General features: G+C 49.1%; 1 protein-coding gene across 4 annotated transcripts in view; it reads right to left on the minus strand.

The window, feature by feature from the left end:
* The window catches only part of LOC144481903 (acid-sensing ion channel 1-like), a 1,161,333-nt gene that overhangs the window by 59,762 nt on the left and 1,080,454 nt on the right, over positions 1–21,117 (minus strand). For all 4 annotated transcript variants that reach the window (XM_078201068.1, XM_078201069.1, XM_078201066.1 and 1 more), the window contains one exon: positions 16,694–16,750. In XM_078201068.1, coding sequence (XP_078057194.1) covers positions 16,694–16,750 — 57 coding nt within the window. The remainder of the gene's footprint in view (positions 1–16,693; positions 16,751–21,117) is intronic.

Below are 21,117 nucleotides of genomic sequence, written 5' to 3' on the forward strand. Positions count from 1 at the left end.
GATTCATTCTAACGGAAAGCTAAAACAACCAGGGATACTGAAGCAAACTTATTAGTTGGGCGGACATTTTAGTCGGCTAATGGCTTCACTAAAGGCTGAAGGTGCAAGGGAGGCAATTTTGTTGGCGACCAGAATAGGTTTTAGCCAGATATGGGGAGGCGGTTGCAGTAGTATTGTCACTGGACTCGTAATCCAGAGGCCCGGGGTAATTCTCTGGGGACCCCAGTTCGAATTTTGAATTCAATAAAAATCTGGAATTAAAAGCCGAATGATAACCAAGAAATGATTGTCGTAAATAAAACAAATGCGTTTTGGGGAAGGAAATCTGCCGTCCTGACTCGCCCTGGCCTACATGTGACTCCAGACGCACAGCAATGTGGTTCACTCTTAACTGCCCCTCTGAAACGGCCCCTCTGAAACGGCATAGCAAGCCGTTCAAGGGCAATTCAAGGGGCGGCACAGTGGTTGGCACTGCTGCCTCACAGCTCCAGGGATCCAGGTTCGATTCCCGGCTCGGGTCACTGTCTGTGTGGAGTCTGCACGTTCTCCCCGTGTCTGCGTGGTTTCCTCCGGGTGCTCCGGTTTCCTCCCACACTCCAAAGATGTGTAGGTTAGGTGGATTGGCCATGCTAAATTGCCCCTTAGTTCCAAAGATGTGCAGGTTAGGTGGATTGGCCATGCTAAATTGCCCCTTAGTGTCCAAAGATGTGCAGGTTAGGTGGATTGGCCATGCTAAATTGTCCCTTAGTGTCCAAAGATGTGCAGGTTAGATGGATTAGCCATGCTAAATTGTCCCTTAGTGTCCAAAGATGTGCAGGCTAGGTGGATTGGCCATGCTAAATTGTCCCTTAGTGTCCAAAGATGTGCAGGCTAGGTGGATTGGCCATGCTAAATTGCCCCTTAATGTCCAAAGATATGCAGGTTAGATGGATTAGCCATGCTAAATTGTCCCTTAGTGTCCAAAGATGTGCAGGCTAGGTGGATTGGCCATGCTAAATTGTCCCTTAGTGTCCAAAGATGTGCAGGTTAAGGGGATTGGCCATGGTGAATTGCCCCTTAGTGTCCAAAGATGTGCAGGTTAGATGGATTGGCCATGCTAAATTGTCTCTTAGTGTCCAAAGATGTGCGGGTTAGGTGGATTGGCCATGCTGAATTGCCCCTTAGTGTCCAAAGATGTGCGGGTTAGGTGGATTGGCCATGCTGAATTGCCCCTTAGTGTCCAAAGATGTGCAGGTTAGGTGGATTGGCCATGCTGAATTGCCCCTTAGTGTCCAAAGATGTGCGGGTTAGATGGATTATCATGGGAAATGTGCGGGGTTACAGGGATTTGCCAGGGCAGTGGGCCTCAATAAGATACTTTGTCAGAAAGTCAGTGCAGACTTGATGGGCCGAATGGCCTCTTCTGCCTTGTAGGGATTCTATGAATCGGAATGGGCAATAAATACTGGCCCAGCCAGCGATCCCACATCCCATGAACGAATAAAAAAAGAATGTTCCCCAAGATTGCTCGAGAATGACACCTAACGAACTGTTGGATCCATTGGAGCCATCCTCCAATATTCTTTGAAACGAAAGGTCAACATGACTTCCCCTCTGGCTGCTAATTCCTGCATCTTTCGCTTGTGTTTGGGGGCACTTTGCAAAGTTGTACCGTTACCTCTGCTGCCTCCCTCCATTTTGTCTTGTAAACCACACGGTGGAAGCTGGAACCTGAAGTTCTGCTCGGTTGAGGCTAGAATGAGCCCAACAATCAGAGGTGGAGGGACAATATTCTAACCCTGTGCATCAGCCAGACCCCCTTTGAAACAGATAACACTGGCTGTGTGCATACTGAAATATTTCTGCACTATCTTTTGTTCTAACCACGAAAGTAATGTTGTGTTTAAAATGGAGATTGTTTTGTTGAGTCAGAGACAGCAATCTGTTAAACATCATGGCCTGAAAAGGTAAGAAGTCTCACAACATGGGGTTAAAGTCCGACAGGTTTATTTGGAATCACGAGCTTTCGGAGTGCTGCCCCTTCATCAGGTGAGTGGATGAAGGAGCGACGCTCCGAAAGCTCGTGATTCCAAATAAACCTGTCAGACTTTAACCTGGTGTTGTGGGACTTCTTCCTGTGCCCACCCCAGTCCAACGCCGGCATCTCCACTTCATGAGCCTGAAAAGCAATGATTTACTGTCACAATAAGGCTTACGTGACTGGCACTGCCCCACTTTTACACAACATAACACTAACACTTAAAAGAAAATGACAAGACTATTTATTTACAAATTTGTGGGAACTTTATCCTTTACAAGTTCTTTATTGCCCCCCCCCCCTCTTCTGAAGCTGCTGACTCTTACTGGGGCACAATCCCAACACCCTGGCCAACATGTGATACTGTGCCCAAGTGGACCCACCATTCTCCACACGGGTGTTGGCAGACTGTGTGACCACGGTTGAAAGGGGCACATCAAATCCAGTTCTCACACACATACACACACCTTCCGGTCGGAGTCACTCTGCAGCAGTCAGGAGTGGAGAACCTCTGGCTGGCTCATGAGCTTTTGGAGGTTAATCTTAGCATCCCAAGTGAGATCGGCCCAATCTGGCAAGACTGGAAATCAAACCTGGGATCTTCCCACTTTCTGTGGCAATGTCATCTGGGGAGAATGTGCATCTTCTCAGGGGACTACTTAGCTTAAATTGGCAAACATCAAGAATAACTCATTCAAGACTTGTAGACATAGGAAACATCACAATCACTGCTTCATTTCGCAAGCTGGATAACAAATACACTTCAGCAATAATTGTTTTTTTGTTGTTACTGTGTCTCATCTCTTACCATTGAGCAGAGCACCCTGTGTTTAGCAATGGAGGCTGAGCAAAGGGCATTCCGCCATCTTGGTTTTGGCTGCAATGGATTCTGGGTGACCAGAGTCACCACAGACTTCTGGCGCAAATGTTTATCTGTTGTGCTCGCACTCTGGCTCACACAGTCTCCACTCCCCACCCACCCAAACGGTAAAGTGTCGCTGGATTTACCCATAATTCTTCTTCTTATAAATGGAAGTGAATAAATAAGTGGTCAAAGCAAATGAGGATCGGCGCAGAGACTGACACAACAACTGAACAGCAAGGGAAGCAGCAATGGAATGGATTTGGCACTGCAGGTTTAAATCCCCCTTCAAAGGGTTATTGCCTCCAGAAAAATTTGCTTGGCAAACCATTGTTGATGTGGTAAGTTGTGACGTTAGTCTTATACTAACTTGGGTCCTTGACATCATTGAGATGTAACAATGCAGTCAGCCAAACACAATGCTTCGTTAAGGTAATGCAGCTGACACCCCTCATCAGGACTTCAAGGGCATCCGCAGGGGACAGCACGGTGGCAGGGGGGTGGCACGGTGGCACAGTGGTTAGCACACCCGCCTCACAGCGCCAGGGACCTGGCTTGGGTCACTGTCTGTGTGGAGTCTACATGTTCTCCCCGTGTCTGCGTGGGTTTCCTCCAGGTGCTCCGGTTTCCTCCCACACTCCAAAGATGTGCTGGTTAGGCGCATTGGCTGTGCAAAATTCTCCCTCAGTGTACCCGAACAGGCGCCGGAGTGTGGGATTTTCACAGTAACTTCATTGCAGCGTTAATGTAAGCCGACTTGTGACTGGTAAACTTTAAACTTTAACTTTTTAGCAGCATTGCCAAGAGCGCAGAGCGACCGACATTAACGCATTGCAAAAAGGCTGCATCGGGACTGACCCACATACACTGAAGTGGTGACAAGCCAAGGCATTCTTTTCTCCATTCGCTTTTGTGGGGGAAGAAATGGGAATCTTTGCTGTTTCCACTGAAACAGTCAGATGGCTTCTGAGCGTTGGCAGCGAGCACACGAGAAATCGAGTAATGGTTATAGCTGTAACACAAAGACTGGCCTGGAGTTCCCAGAAGCAAAGCTTCGAGCGTCGTCCAGAGAGTGACGCCAAGCTGACCTCCCCTGTGCCGCCTCTTTGAATTCACACCACCATTTCGTTCCATACAGGATGGCTCGAAAGTCACTAATGCCGGACAGATGCAGCATTTCTTAGTCTACGCACTCGCGGCCTGTTGTCACCACTTGACTATGTTCTTGGAACTGCAATGGGATCATTCTGATTGCTGCACACAGTGGCTGCCACAGAATTTTGTGAACCGGTGTAAAATTGATGAATGTGCCATGGCATGGTGGCCAGCAGCAGAGGTTTTCGGGCAATTTATTAAGTATTTGTTTTGCTCGGTCCAGTGCGGTTTTCTTTTTTGCTTTAGATCTAAAAGTTTGCTGGCTGGGTCACTTTGAACAGCGTGCCTGCAGACTGTAGTTTTTACCCCACTGCTTAGCGCTTGGTCAAAGCGCGAATGGGACACTTGACATCTCACGAGCTGCAAACGGCCCCTCTACGCCTGAAATGCGGCACTTGTATGTGCCTGTCCGTGCATTTAGCCCGAATGTGGGAGGTACAGAATAACATTAACAAAAAGATCAGTAACAAAAGCACAGGCAGCGAGCGCTCCTTGCATTCTGACCTGTGTCATAGAAGCGACGATACAGGGAGGAATGGGAGACAAAAAGAGAAGAAGTGACAAAGGAAAGAGAGGATGAGAGAACGGAAGAAATAAGGAAAGAGAGAGACAAGAAAGAATGAAAAAGAAGGGGATGGAGGAAATGAGTGTGACAGAGAGAGCGGGAACTTTTCTCCTTGATTTATTGTGGATTTGCGGAAACCCATGTTTATGATTTTCTCAACTCAACCACTGAAAAATCCTTGAGTTTCTCTTCACTTAATACAGACATACGCCGGAATTCTACCGGCCCCACCCGCCACAGAATCGGAGCGGGCGAGGGGCGGACAACGTTGGCCTCGGGCGGGAATTTCCGGTCTCGCTCGAGCTGAGGCCATAAAATCCCGCCCTCTACTCCCTAACCACCTTCTTCACTAATCCCAGACAGATTGGCAACAAGTGGGTAATGGGTCTTTTCGAGGTGCATAGGGGTTTGGTCAGTTAGGACAGCAAAGTGTGACAGAGCAGGGCATCATGAATTAGGACAGTGGGAATGTTGACGTTCCAGGGTTGTTTGGAGTTGGGGGGAATTAATCTCAACCCAAGCGAGGTCTACCCCACTTGACCCTATTAGTGAGGCAGGTTGGTGAAGCGACTCTGGCCTACATTACAGCACCCCTACCTGATCTTGGCATCGGATTATCTCCAGTTCATCCCTCCACCGCCACATGTGGAGCCTTGGAGCCATCTTGATCCCACAGAGACCTCACTTACTTCATACTAGCGCCCCAACCCAATCAGCTTGCTCACTGGTTGCTCAATAGATGACAACCAATTGCAACGGTTTGCGCCCCCTGCAGACAAGAACAGCCCACAAACTGAGCAGTATAGGCCGCCACAAACTGGGGGAGCGGGTTGCCATGATCCTTTTGGTCACTACATGGCCACACAGCAGACTCCACTTGGGTCCGTGGGCACAGATTTAACCAGGATGGTTTGCCTTCCCACATCCGTGTCCAATTCTGCGTGCATGGACACGCAATCTCATTCTCAGTCTTCCGGCATCATCCCAGACTCAGAGGTTCCACTTGGACAATCTGCCTTCCGAGTCTTGGAAGGTGCAATCGGAAGACGCAGCATTGGATAGCTTCCAATGTGTTGGCCACCGCAATGTTCCATTGGCATTGCAAACGAGTACCACAAACCATGCCACCTTCTCACCAACAACTCAACCCATCCCTTTGCACGGGGAGATTTGAGAGAGACATGACCCACGCTCCCAGCACCCTCCAACGCCCCTGCCTCCCCTCCCTCCCTCACCTCCAATTGGGGGTGGCACGGTGGCACAGTGGTTAGCACCGCTGCCTCACAGCGCCAGGGAACCGGGTTCGATTCCCGGCCCGGGGCACTGTCTGTGTGGAGTTTGCACGTTCTCCCTGTGTCTGCATGGGTTTCCTCCGGGTGCTCCGGTTTCCTCCCACAATCTGAAAAACGTGCGGGTTAGGTGCATTGGCCATGCTAAATTGACCCTAGTTTCGGGGGTATTCGCAGGGTGAACATGTGGGTGTACGGGGATAGGGCCTGGGTGGGATTGTTGTCGGTGCAGGCTCGATGGGCTGAATGGCCTCCTTCTGTACTGTAGGGATTCTATGATCCTATGTTGGGTACTAGGCTAGAGTACACCAAAGCCCTCCCTACTTCTTCCCCTCTCACATACCTCAGAGATCTCTACCTTACATCCACAAACTTAAGTTACATGTATTGTCACTCCTCAGCAAAGTGTAAAAGACCAGAGTTCTTCTCATTCCTTCTCAGTATGATCCCACAGGACTGTATCTAGACTGAAGTTAGCATTCATCAGAATTCGGGGACTGATACAGATACTAATCAACTATAGGGACAGCACCCTTGTGTTTTCCATCAGCAATCTAGAGATCCCAACTTGAGTCATGTACAGCCAGAGCCCTGCACATGAAGACAAAATGGTGAACACGGCGATGAGGTTCGCAGACGCGTCTACCTACGGCACACAATCTGTTAAGAGAAGAGTCATCGAGGTTTACAGCATGGAAACAGGCCCTTCGGCCCAACTTGTCCATGCCACCCTCTTTTTTAAACCCCTAAGCTAGTCCCAATTGCCCGCGTTTGGCCCATATCCCTCTATACCCATCTTGCCCATGTAACTGTCTAAACGCTTTTTAAAAGACAAAATTGTACCCGCCTCGACTACTGCCTCTGGCAGCTCGTTCCAGACACTCACCACCTTCTGTGTGAAAAAATTGCCCCTCTGGACCCTTTTGTAGCTCCCCCACTCACCTTAAACCTATGCCCTCTAGTTTTAGACTCCCCTACCTTTGGGAAAAGATATTGACTATCTAGCTGATCTGTGCCCTCATTATTTTATAGACCTCTATAAGATACCCCTCAGCCTCCTACGCTCCAGAGAAAAAAGTCCCAGTCTATCCAGCCTCTCCTTATAACTCAAACCATCAAGTCCCGGTAGCATCTCAGTAAATCTTTTCTGCACTCTTTCTAGTTTAATAATATCCTTTCTATAATAGGGTGACCAGAACTGTACACAGTATTCCAAGTGTGGCCTTACCAATGTCTTGTACAACTTCAACAAGACGTCCCAACTCCTGTATTCAATGTTTTGACCAATGAAACCAAGCATGCTGAATGCCTTCTTCACCACTCTGTCCACCTGTGACTCCACTTTCAAGCAGCTACGAACCTCTACCCCGAGATTTCTTTGTTCTGTAACTCTCCCCAACACCCTGCCATTTACTGAGTAAGTCCTGAGTAAGTTCAATCTACCAAAATGCGTTGCCTCACATTTATCTAAATTAAACTAACATTCCTTCAGAAATACCCAGGGTCAACTGTCCCTTACAATGCCACCCAATCCCTCAGTGCTGAGAGCGTTACAGAGGATGGATATCGCTGTCTCACTCTTCCTAAATGACAGAGGTCTTTTCCCTGAGTTTCTCACCTACCCTTACGCCAATCGTGGAGTTGGAGGTCAAAGCCATTTGCTCCCAGTTTCCATCTTCTTCCTGATGGTCCCAGGAGGTCAAACGCCTCATGAAGACCAAGGGACATAATGCAAGCTGGCTTCTGTTCCATGATCTCTTTTAAAGTTACAACCCCTGCCCGCTACATTCCTGATGAGGGCAGGCCTCCTACACATTGGATACATGTCCTGCAAGAACCCAAAGGAGCACTTTAAAGGGTGAGGATTTGGACCAAGCATGCCTCGAGTATCTCCCAGTTTTAGAAGGCCAATGTACGTGGGCACGTCCTGCCACTGATCTCCAGGGACGTCACCATTCTGCCCCCACCTTGCCCTCCTATGTAGGGGATCGTTCATACAATCGTCATAGAATCCCTGCAGTGCAGAAGGAGGCCGTTTGGCCCGTCGAGTCTGCACCAACCACAATCCCACCCAGGCCCTATCCCTGTCACCCTACATATTTCCTGTGCTATTCCCTCTAACCTAAGCATCCTGGGACACTAAGGGGCAATTTAGCATGGCCAATCAACCTAACCTACACATCTTTGGATACTAAGAGGCAATTTAGCATGGCTAACCCATCTAACCTACACGTATTTGGACACTAAGGGACAACTTAGCATGGCCAATCCCTCTAGCCTACACATCTTTGGACACTAAGGGGCAATTTAGCATGGACAATCCACCTAACCTACACATCTTTGGAAACTAAGAGACAATTTAGCATGGCTAATCCATCTAACCTACACGTATTTGGACACTAAGGGACAACTTAGCATGGCTAATCCCCCTAACCTGCACATCTTTGGACACTAAGGGGCAATTTAGCATAGCCAACCTACCTACCCTACACATCTTTGGAAACTAAGGGGCAATTTAGCATGGCCAATCCACCTAACCTACACATCTTTGGACACTAAGGGGCAATTTAGCATGGCCAATCCACCTAACCTGCACATCTTTGGAAACTAAGAGACAATTTAGCATGGCCAATCCCTCGAGCCTACACATCTTTGGACACTAAGGATCAATTTAGCATGTCCAATCCACCTAATCTACACATCTTTGGACACTAAGGGTCAATTTAACATGGCCAATCCACCTAACCTGCACATCTTTGGAGTTGTAGAATCGTTGTAGCACTCTGGATGAATGCTGCCACTTTTTCCACACATCTGGTCAGAGTAGTGCACTGTCTACATCCTTCCTGGAAAGTGGCTCCTTTGACCCTTCTATCAAGCTCCGTGCAGGCTACTCTTTACCCTTTGAGGTCCAGGTCTCTCCAGACGCTGTGGGTGCCCTTACGGATGTGTTGAGAAGGAGCAATGAAAGAGAAAGGAAAAGAGAATGAAGAAACTCAATCCAGATCACAAGTAAATGGTTGGATCCGAAACAAAGAGGGGGGTCACATTGATGGGCCAGCTTTCAGCATCTTGCTTGTGTATTTGCAGATACAATGACAATTTTAGGCAAACATTCCATTGAACTTTAAAAACCTGCAGTTTATCTCTACTGTGCAATCTGTATTGATTACTGGTGTGTTTGAAAAGAAGTTCTGGGCATTGTAGCTTGCTGCTGCTGTGCTTCGTCATCCTGAGGCTGTGTATCTTCTTGCTACTGTTTTGCTGCCACTGCACTGCTGTGTTGTACATTGCAGCTGTTGTTTTGTCATTCCCAGTGACTCAGGAACTTTGCCCTTGTTTTGCACCTTGAACTGCACTCATGTCCCTTGCTGCTGGGGCATTTAATCGTGCTCTGTTGCAACTTGCTGCTTCATGGTACATTGCCACAGCTGCATTGTACCTTTCTCCTGCTGCATTGTACCTTGCTGCTGCATTGTACCTAGCTGCTGCATTGTACCTTGTTGCTGCTGCATTGCACCTTTCTCCTGTTGCTTTGCACCTTGTTGTGGCATTGTACCTTGCTGCTGCATTGCACCTTTCTCCTGTTGCATTGCACCTTGTTGCTGCATTGCACCTTGCTTCTGCATTGTACCTTGTTGCTACTGCATTGTACCTTTCTCCTGTTGCATTGCACCTTGTTGCTGCATTGTGCCTTGTTGCTGCTGCATTGTACCTTTCTCCTGTTGCATTGTACCTTGCTGCTGCATTGTACCTTGCTGCTGCATTGTACCTTGTTGCTGCTGCATTGCACCTTTCTCCTGCTGCATTGCACCTTGTTGTGCATTGTACCTTGCTGCTGCATTGTACCTTGCTGCTGCTGCATTGCACCTTGTTGCTGCATTGTACCTTGCTGCTGCATTGTATCTTGTTGCTGCATTGTATCTTGCTGTTGCATTGTACCTTGTTGCTACTGCATTGTACCTTTCCCCTGTTGCATTGTACCTTGTTGCTGCATTGTACCTTGCTGCTGCATTGTACCTTGTTGCTACTGCATTGTACCTTTCCCCTGTTGCATTGTACCTTGTTGCTGCATTGTGCCTTGTTGCTGCATTGTACCTTGCTGCTGCATTGTACCTTGCTGCTGCATTGTACCTTCCCCTGTTGCATTGTACCTTGTTGCTACTGCATTGTACCTTGTTGCTGCATTGTACCTTGTTGCTGCTGCAGTGTACCTTGTTGCTACATTGTACCTCGCTGCTATAGCATTGCACTGTGTTGCTGCGCTGTAATTATTGCATTATGTTGCAGTTTGCAGTGGCGCTATTATATTAATTGCTGCTTTCCAATATGTGATTACATTCTACTTTGCTGCTGCATTGCACTGTATTTTTGCAGTCATGAATCTTGTGAATGGTGCATTATACTTTGTGATGATATTGCATTCTGTTGCTGCAAACTTTGGTACATTTTGTACCTTGTTACTGTCTTACATCTTGCTGCAACGGCATTGCACCTTGTTGTGACTGCATTGCATTTTCTACTGCATTGTACCTGATGACAGTGTTGCAACTTACAACTGGTGCATTACACTTGGCTGCTGTGGCATGGCCGCTCATTGATGTTGTATTGCGTCTCGCTGCTGCATTCTGCCTTGTTGCGATATGCTGCGACATTGCACATTGCTGCAGCTATTTGGTACATTGCAGCTCACTCACTGCTGCTGTTTTGCAGCTTGCTGCTTTTGCATTGTACTTTTGCATGGCACCGTGTTGCTGCTGTACTGTGTACATCACAGCCTGTTGCTGCTGCATTAAATGCATTGCTGCTGTCCTGTATCTGTGCAATATTTTGCTGCTGTATTGCACCCTCCTGCAACAATATCCCTATTGCTGTTGCACTGTACTTTGTGCTGCTTTATTGCACCTTATTGCTTGCATTGCTCCTATGCCGCACCTTGCTCCTACTGCATTGTGCATTGTTGTTGCTGCATTGCTCTTTGTTGTTGTTGCTATGTACCTTGCTATTGCTGTTGCATTGCACTGTTGCATTATACCTTGCTGCTGCACTGCATTTTTTGCTGCAACCTGCCTTGCTATCATTGCACTGTAGCTTCCTGTTACTGCATTGGATCGTGTTGGTCCAAGTGTATTGCACCGTGTCCGGCTGCATTACTCCTCATTGCTGAACTATATTTTGTCGGTGCATTGCACCTTGCTGCGGCTGTGTCGCCCATATTGACGCAACATTTCACCCTGCTCAGATAGCATCGTGCCTTGCCATTGTATTGTGGTTTGTGCTCCTGCTTGGGCCACATTTTATCATTGCAATGCTGCTTTTGGAATGATCCGTGCAGCTGCTTTATTGCTGCATTATTGCTGCACCGCACCAAACCAACTGCAGCATTTTACCATGCCACTTTTGCACTGCATCTCCCTGCGGCAAGGCATGCTGTGGCTGCATTACACCGCCCTGTTATTCTACTGTCAATTATTGCTCCATCAGTGTGCCTTGCTACTGCATGTCCTCTTCCAGCTGCTGTGCTGCTATCGTTCGCAATTTATTTCAATGTCATTCATTTTTAAGCGTCACATATCATTTTTTTCTTTCAAACACTGCTGGCCGTTAGCAGATTTTGGTGTCGGGAAATACAGCACATGTACCCGTGACGCGAGGTGACTTGTTTCCGGGAACGTGGCAACCCCATTGAAAAGAATTGCGATGACTGATCCAGTTGGCGTCGAGGAGGGCGCAGTCTGCACCTTGTTCCCTGCCGAGGTCGGTGCGCCCTTGTTTGTGTGGCACATGGTGACTGACAGACAGCGACAGGAAGTGAGAAAGGTGACAGGACCAGCGACCCCCCGGGATTGGATGAGGCTGTAGGAAGGCACTAATGATGGCCCGAGACATAGCATAGACGGGTAACGGTATCTGCTTGGTGTGTGTGGCGCAATGCTTTGAGCTCACAATGTCTCACTGTAAGAAGTCTCACAACACCAGGTTAAAGTCCAACAGGTTTATTTGGAATCACGGGCGTTCGGAGCGCTGCTCCTTCATCAGGTGAGTGAGGACTCACCCGAGGAAGGAGCAGCACTCCGAAAGCTCGTGATTCCAAATAAACCTGTTGGACTTTAACCTGGTGTTGTGAGACTTCTTACTGTGCCCACCCCAGTCCAACGCCGGCATCTCCACACGACGTCTCACTGAGCAGTCAGTGCCAACATTGCCAGCTTACCGGCCGAGAGCACAACTCGACATGAAGTCAAATGGGAAGGTGGCACACTTTGGAAAGGAAACGTATGCTCTCGACTGTGAACAAGCACCCACTATGGAGCTCAACGGTGGGACGACTCAGCATGTAACTGCACACTCCAAACCATGACCGTGTATGGCACAGGGTGGACTGCTGGAGCAATTTGCTATTGGATAGCAATGCACCAGTCAGGTAGAAGCATTGCTTGCTGTTTGTACATTGTCCCCCACTTACCGAATAGGACGGTAGGCTTAATGTACAGTGGCCACACATCTTACGCCTTCTATCTTGATCTCTTTGGCTGCCACTGGACTGATGGTGATCTTGTGGTCCCCTTCTGGCCACCTCAAGATTACCTGATGCCACCTCACGGCCGCCTGATGCCACCTTGTGACCAGCTGCCGATTGTGACCTGGTCTTCACCCTCTGCGCGCGGGCCCGACTCACTCCGTCCGTGCGAGTGCAGCGACTGCGGCCCCTCACGCCACCTTCTCTGTTCTCTGCAGCGTGCGTCCTGTGGCTGCGCCATTTATCGCACGTGCTTGTGTTTAACTCGGCGGTCCAATTCCCCCCCCCCACCCAAAGCTGGCGTCAGGGCGAACCGTGCCACCCGGCTTTGCAAAGGGTGGAGTTTCCAAGCTTGTTTTGCCAGCGGGAGGCGTGTTGGCACGACCTGCGGGCATGGAACAGAGTTCAATTTGCAAGGGGGTCATGACACTGCGATAACTAACACCGAAACCACTATGGAAATTACCTGCATTGGTCATCTTCCCTCCGCCTTTGGTCATGTCGTACCCAAGAGCCTCTTGTGGATCAGAGTTGCACCTTCATCAATGCTAGCGTCACTGGCGATCTCTTGGGCTGCCAGTTTTCACCTGCAGGAACCTTGAACCCAGCAGCTCGGTCTGACAGATTCACATTGTTGACCCTTGCCAAGGTGCGTGGCCAGCATGGCATGCATCTACCCAGCAAAATGACAGACCCCTCGATGCCAGCTGAACTCCTTCACTCCCTACCCCCCCGCCCGCCCCCCCGCTTGCCATTACATGGAAAGGTCACGCGGCACTCTTTGGCACGTCGGGTGCCCCGTCCCCTGCCCAAACCGAGGGGGGCACCTTTGGCTTGGGCACCACACTCCAGCACAGGTGCTTCGGCAGCACTGGCACCTGGTGAAGGCTCCGTGTCCCGCCTGACCTTATGACGAGGAACAAGAGAAACAAGTCAGTACAGCATTCGAGACAACATGGTACAGAGCTTTGAACCAACCTTTCTTGCCTTGAAACTGTGAGCTGTGGATGGCGGGTGGGTGGCAAAAGAGGGGCAGCGGGGGGGGGGGGGGGGCTACTGCATTTTTATCATGCAAAAGAAATAAAACAGCGGAAGTTCCACAAATTTCTCAACGGAAAACACAAAGTCAAACGAACAAGTGAGGGACGAGGTGGACTGTGAATTCTTGTGCTGTCGTGGTTGGCAGATTTGCGTTGCACGGGTTTGGCAAGCCCAGTTGGCAGCATGTTTCCAAGATACCCGGAGATGGAGAGGCAAAGCGCCAGGGTGCATGGGCATGGTGGGCAGGCCGGCCTGGGAGCCATGAGTCAGTCACCCTGAGGTTCTTTTGCCCCATCGCGCAGCCGCCATGATGTGACGGGTCGCCCGACCGTGGGAGGTGTCACGCTGTTCCAAAGGCTTGTGGGAAAAAGGCGTTCTCTGCAGCCACCCAGCCATGTGAGGGCCAGTCCATTTTATTTTGCACAAGATTGGTCAACAGTATTGGATTGAGGCGAAACCATCTTGGCCTAATCCAGTCCAAAGCGACTAGGTTACTGGAAGACTATTGATATTAATGGGAGGACATCTTGTTTTTCCCTGATTGTCACCTGGAATTACAGATTCATCTCCGGGTCTGCGAACAACATTTGGGAGACAAATCCTCAAAAAAAACGTTTTTTAAAAATGTTCTTTTGTTCACTGAAGATAAGAAATATTGGTGGCAGGATGAGACTGATGGTTATGAATCATGGGGTAGCACGGTGGCACAGTGGTTAGCACTGCTGCCTCGCAGCGCCAGGGACCCGGGTTCGATTCCCGGCTTGGGTCACTGTCTGTGTAGAGTTTGCACGTTCTCCCCGTGTCTGCGTGGGTTTCCTCCGGGTGCTCTGGTTTCCTCCCACAGTCCGAAAGATGTGTAGGTTAGGTGGATTGGCCATGCTAAATTGCCTCTTAGTGTCCAAAGATGTGCGGGTTAGGTGAATTGGCCATGCTAAACTGCCCCTTATGTGCAGGTCAGGTGGATTGGCCATGCTAAATTGCACCTTAGTGTCCAAAGATGTGCAGGTTAGGTGGATTGGCCATGCTAAATTGCCTCTTAGTGTCCAAAGATGTGTGGGTTAGGTGGATTGGCCATGCTAAATTGTCCCTTAGTGTCCAAAGATGTGCAGGTTAGGTGGATTGGCCATGCTAAATTGCCCCTTAGTGTCCAAAGATCTGTGGGTTAGGTGGATTGGCCATGCTAAATTGTCCCTTAGTGTCCAAAGATGTGTAGGTTAGGTGGATTGGCCATGCTAAATTGTCCCTTAGTGTCCAAAGATGTGTAGGTTAGGTGGACTGGCCATGCTAAATTGTCCCTTAGTGTCCAAAGATGTGTAGGTTAGGTGGATTGGCCATGCTAAATTGCCCCTTATGTGCAGGTCAGGTGGATTGGCCATGCTAAATTGCCCCTTAGTGTCCAAAGATGTGCAGGTTAGGTGGATTGGCCATGCTAAATTGCCCCTTAGTGTCCAAAGGTGTGCAAGTTAGGTGGATTGGCCATGCTAAATTGCCCCTTAGTGTCCAAAGATGTGCAGGTTAGGTGGATTGGCCATGTTAAATTGCCCCTTAGTGTCCAAAGATCTGTGGGTTAGGTGGATTGGCCATGCTAAATTGTCCCTTAGTGTCCAAAGATGTGTAGGTTAGGTGGATTGGCCATGCTAAATTGTCCCTTAGTGTCCAAAGATGTGTAGGTTAGGTGGACTGGCCATGCTAAATTGTCCCTTAGTGTCCAAAGATGTGTAGGTTAGGTGGATTGGCCATGCTAAATTGTCCCTTAGTGTCCAAAGATGTGTAGGTTAGGTGGACTGGCCATGCTAAATTGCCCCTTCCCGTCAGGGGGACTAGCAGGGGTTGCAGGATCGGGCCTGGGTGGTCAGTGCAGACTCGATGGGCAAAATGGCCTCTTTCTGCACTGTAGGGATTCTAATCAGGTAATGCTTTCTAATTGGTTTGGGAAGGCAAAGAGTTGTGAGGGTGGAGGTGTCACATGACCAATGGCGGAAGTGTGGGGGTGGGGCAGCTGGAGATGGAAAGGTCACGTGATGAAACCTCCAGGATTACATGCAAGCAGAGTTGGCAGCCCTAAGGACATCAGCGATTTGAACATTCATTGTGGGCCAGGGCAGTCAAACCATAGCATGCCATTCGACGCTGAAGCTCAAGAGTTTTAATTAGCCAAGTATCTGGATTTGACCAAGGCCTTTAGCATTGTAACTGGTCCCCAAACACCCCATGGCGAAATGTCAACTTGCAGCAAGTTAGCATCCTCCTCCCAATTGCAAGTCAAATTCTGACTGAAGTTATTCAAGATTTCTCACCGTTCGCGTTTGAAGGTTAGCTCCCCTGTCACCAACTCACTCTCAAGCACATCGCTGGGGACTAAAACATGAATAGGCCCACAGAGCAACATTTTATTGACTAAAAATATCAACCAGATTAACCAGGCCTTGAGGTATCAGAATCACAGAATACCACGGTGCAGAAGAGGCCCCATCGGCCCATCGAATCCGCACCAATGCATGAAAGGCCCTGACCCTACCCACCTCATCCCACTTACCAGCCTTGAATGTTCTGACGTGCCAAGTACTCATCCAGGTACTTTTTAAAGGATGTGAGGCATCCCGCCTCCACCACCCTCCCAGGCAGCGCATTCCACACCCTCACCACCCTCTGGGTAAAAAAGTTTTTCCTCACATCCCCCCTAAACCTCCCACCCCACTTTTTTAACATGTGTCCCCTCAGCAAAAGAAAAGCAGCAGCTTGGTTGGCAGCCCAAGGAGAAGAATGGGTTGGTGTTCAGGTCGGAACTTTTCGACCATTCCCAGTGCTCCCCTGACTGAAACACGAGGCTGTCTTTTCCCCCTGACGGAATCTGTTGAATGTGTCTAACATTCTTTTTTTCCGACACGCAGCCGGTTTTTGCTGCTGCTTCTTATTGTCTGCTGGGTTGCGGGTGCCAGTACGAGTGACGCGCGCAGCTCACGCCCAAGTGGCGCTCCCAGCTCCTCAACAAATGCCAACCTGGGTACCCTCAGACCAAGATTAGTTACTGAGAGCTCAAAAAGAAAGGAACTGCGCGGCTGAGCATTTGGCCACCAGCACGTGGTTTAAAACTCCTTCCTTTCTGCCCGATTTTCAAGGGAAACTTGCTTTCTTCGCCAGAGTATCTCTGGTTCAGTTAGGCAAAGGAACCCGGCAAATAACCTAATACCAACCGCTCCGGTGAGCTTGGAAATAGCTTAATAAAACACAAGAAGGTCCTTACCTAGGGCTGGGTCAGCGCACTCTTTATACTGTTCCGGGGTGCAATATGGGGCATCACCTAAACACAGAGGAGAAAGTTAGCAGTCAGGAAACTTGCACATATTAACAAATGCAACCCAATGAACCCACCGAATGGATACAGCACAGCCGGAGGCCATTCAGCCCGTCAATATCTGTGCCACTCCCTCGCCTTCTCCCCATAACCCTTGCACATTCTTTCTTGTCAGATAAACGGCAATTAAATTCTAATTCAGCTCTGACAAAGGGTCATCCAGACTCGAAATGTTGGCTCTATTCTCTCCCCACAGATGCTGTCAGACCTGCTGAGAGTTTTCCAGCATTTTCTGTTTTGGTTTCAGATTCCAGCATCCGCAGTAATTTGCTTTTAATTCAATTCTAATAGTTGGAATTACGTTTTATGTTGATAATGTCCTGGAAGCAACGTTTGAAGGAAAACCGCCGTAAACTTGCAAGATTAGACAGTTAAACACTCACCGTTCCACTCAAACCCGGCATGTAAGAACAGTCGCTTCAAGAGTAACAGAAAGCCATTAAGCTCATCAATCCTCCTCCATCTGGGCTTTTTGCCTGCTTTTCCCATCATGCCTGTGCTCCCTGCACTGCGCCCGCCCCCCTCCTGCCACGTAGAACACACGTGTGCGGCTGGGTTTTCCAGCCCTTCCCATCGTCTGGATATTCCTGTCCCGTCGAAGGTGACCCGCCCCTCCCCCCCCCCCCCCCCCCGCCACCCCCTCCCCCCGTGGCGGCTTCCGGGATGTTCGATCCACGCAAAATGACATCGACATCGGCGGGACTGGAAGATCCCACAGCGAGCCGCCACCGCAAAAGAGGCCACGACGGGAGTGGAAAATCCCGATCTTTTCCCAGCCTCCGCGCCCGCTCGATGCACACACGCTGGGTGCCTCTGACGATTGTGACTGGACTCTCAAAGAGGGAAAAGCTGTGCCACAAATTCAAAAGGTCAAAGCTGCACAAAATCCAAGAGAATAAGGCGAAAAATTATCCTGGCCAACAGTAGCTGGGAAACACTTAGGCCTTGATTTTACCAGCACGGACGCACAAGTCTCGTAAGATCGTGCCCAAGGCCAACGGGGAATGCCGTACCGGTAAAATCAGGGCCTTAATGTGCTACCACCCTGCCTCTAAACTCAGGAACAGGAGGAGGCCATTCAGTCACTCCAATCTGTTCTGTCATTCAATTCAACCATGGGTGAGGATGACTATAACCTATCTAGAATCCCAAAAGGAGGGAAGTTATTCTCAGCCTGTACAGGACATACCTGGAGTGCTGTGAGCAGTTCTGCTTTCTGCATTGCCAAAAGACATTAGAGAATTTGCAAGAGGTGATTTACGAGGCTGGTACCAAAACTGAGAGGACACATCCATCAGGAAGGGCTGGACAGCCGAGAAGTCTCATAAGAAAAAGAGAAGACTGAGGTGCAACCTGATGAAGGTGCTAAAATTATGAAACGGTTCGAGAGGGGAGATGTAAATGTTGTCATTTGCTGGGTAAAAGCCGGCGTTAAGATAGTCACTCATAAATTCAGTAGGGAATTAAAGAGAAACCTCTTTTTGCAGAGAAAGTTTTGAATGTGGGACATGCTACCGTGGAACACGGTGGCACAGTGGTTAGCACTGCTGCGTCACAGCGCCAGGGATCCGGGTTCAATTCCCCGCTTGGGTCACCATCTGTGTGGAGTCTGCACATTCTCCCCGTGTCTGCGTGTGTTTCCTCCGGGTGCTCCGGTTTCCTCCCACACTCCAAAGATATGTAGGTTAGGTGGATTGGCCATGCTAAATTGCCCCTTAGTGTCCAAGGATGTGTAGGTTAGGTGGATTGGCCATGCTAAATTGTCCCTTCGTGTACAAAAGATGTGTAGGTTAGGGGGATTGGCCATGCTAAATTGCCCCATAGTGTCCAAAGACGTGCGGGTTAGGTGGATTGGCCATGCTAAATTGCCCCTTAGTGTCCAAAGATCTGCAGGCTAGGTGGATTGGCCATGCTAAATTGTCTCTTAGTGTCCAAAGATGTGCAGGTTAGGTGGATCGACCATGCTAAATTGTCCCTTAGTGTCCAAAGATGTGCTGGTTAGGTGGATTGGCCATGCTAAATTGCCCCTTATTGTCCAAAGATGTGCAGGTTAGGTGGATTGGCCATGCTAAATTGCCCCTTAGTGTCCAAAGATGTGTAGGATAGGTGGATTGGCCATGCTAAATTGCCCCTTAGTGTACAAAAGGTGTGTAGGTTAGGGGGATTGGCCTTGCAGAATTGCCCCTTAGTGTCCAAAGATGGGCAGGTTAGGTGGATTGGCCATGCTAAATTGCCCCTTAGTGTCCAAAGATGGGCAGGTTAGGTGGATTGGCTATGCTAAATTGCCCTTTAGTGTCCAAAGATGTGCAGGTTAGGTGGATTGGCCATGCTAAATTGTCCCTTAGTGTCCAAAGATGTGCTGGTTAGGTGGATTGGCCCTGCTAAATTGTTCCTTAGTGTTCAAAGATATGTAGGTTAGTTGGATTGGCCATGCTAAGTTGCCCCTTAGTGTCCAAAGATGTGTGGGTTAGGTGAATTGGCCATGCTAAATTGCCCCTTAGTGTTAGGGGGATTAGTAGGGTAAATACGTGGGATTACGGGGATACGGCCTGGGTGGGATTGTTGTCGGTGCAGGCTCGATGGGCTGAATGGCCTCCTTCTGCCCTGGAGGGATTCCGTGATTCTATGTGGGGGTGGCTTTGAGGTGAATAGTGTGGATGTATTTAAGAGGAAGTTAGGTAAACACAAGGGGCGGGGGAATGGAATGCTGCTTGGGTTGGATGAAGAGGGGTGTGAGAAGGCTCAGGAGAAGTAGAGTTATTGGCGTGGACCAGTTGGGCTGAAAAGTCTGTTTCTGTGCTGTGGATTGCACACAATTTAATTCTCTGACATTCCTCTCTCACTATTTCAGTTGAAGCACTCAACCATCTGTTATAAATAAGTTGAGAGTGTCCGCTAAAACTTACCATCAGTCGTTTTGAGCCTAAGTGCCGAAAGGAAAAAGAAACAAACTCAAAGGGTAATGAGTCAGAAACATTGAAGAAAATGTGAGGCGTCAAAGTGCAAGAGAGAGAGAGACCAAGTGAGAAGCGTTGCAGATGCGACAGAAACACAACTTGTGCGACAGTCACAGAGATTGGAACAGAAAGGGAGAAAGAATGAGGCTGAGAGACAATCGGGCAGTGTGGCACCAGGAGAATGTGTCCCCCAACTGTCCAGACTGAGGCATCAACCCGGCACGGTGGCACAGTGGTTAGCACTGCCGCCTCACAGCGCCAGGGACTCGGGTTCAAGTCTGGCCTCGGGTCACTGTCTTTGTGGAATTTGCACATTCTCCCCGTGTCTGCGTGGGTTTCCTCCGGGTGCTCCGGTTTCCTCCCACAGTCCAAAGATGTGCAGGTTAGGTGGATTGGCCATGCTAAATTGCCCCTTAGTGTCCAAAGATGTGAAGGTTAGGTGGATTGGCCATGCTAAATTGCCCCTTAGTGTCCAAAGATGTGCAAGTTCGGTGGATTGGCCATGCTAAATTGCCCCTTAGTGTTCAAAGATGTGCGGGTTAGGTGGATTGGCCATGCTAAATTGCCCCTTAGTGTCCAAAGATGTGCAAGTTAGGTGGATTGGCCATGCTAAATTGCCGCTTAGTGTCCAAAGATGTGCATGTTAGGTGGATTGGCCATGCTAAATTGCCCCTTAGTGCCCAAAGATGTGAAGGTTAGGTGGAATGGCCATGCTAAATTGCCCCTAGCATCAGGGGGATGAGCAGGTTAAATGTGTGGGGTTATGGGGAGAGGGCCTAGTTGGGATTGTGGTCAGTGCAGACTCGATGGGCTGAATGGCCTCCTGCTGCACAGTAGGGGTTCTATGAACCCCAACTTTCACTGCGTTCTCCTGAATGGTGAGAATGGGGATGAAGACCAGAATTCTGGGCAGACATTGTCCTTGCAGAATCCCTGCCCATTTTGTATCAACGGGAACCTACGGGCAACAGAACGAACTATGATGTGGAGATGCCAGCGTTGGATTGGGGTGGGCACTGGAAGAAGTCTCACAACACCAGGTTAAAGTCCAACAGGTTTATTTGGAATCACGAGCTTTCGGAGCGCTGCTCCTTCACCAGGTGAGTGGAGAGGTAGGTTCACAAACACGGCATTTCTAGACAGAGACACAATTGCAAGATAATGGTTGGAATGTGAGTCTTTACAGATAGTCAAGTCTTTACAGACAGTGTGAGTGGAGAGAGGGATAATCACAGGTTAAAGAGGTGTGAATTGTCTCAAGCCAGGACAGTTTGTAGGATTTTGCAAGCCCAGGTCAAATGGTAGGGATTACATTTCGTCTGACATGAACCCAAGATCCACAGAAAGAAGGGAGAG

This window comes from Mustelus asterias, chromosome X (assembly GCF_964213995.1).
Source record: "Mustelus asterias chromosome X, sMusAst1.hap1.1, whole genome shotgun sequence".
Classification (NCBI taxonomy): Eukaryota; Metazoa; Chordata; class Chondrichthyes; order Carcharhiniformes; family Triakidae; genus Mustelus; species Mustelus asterias.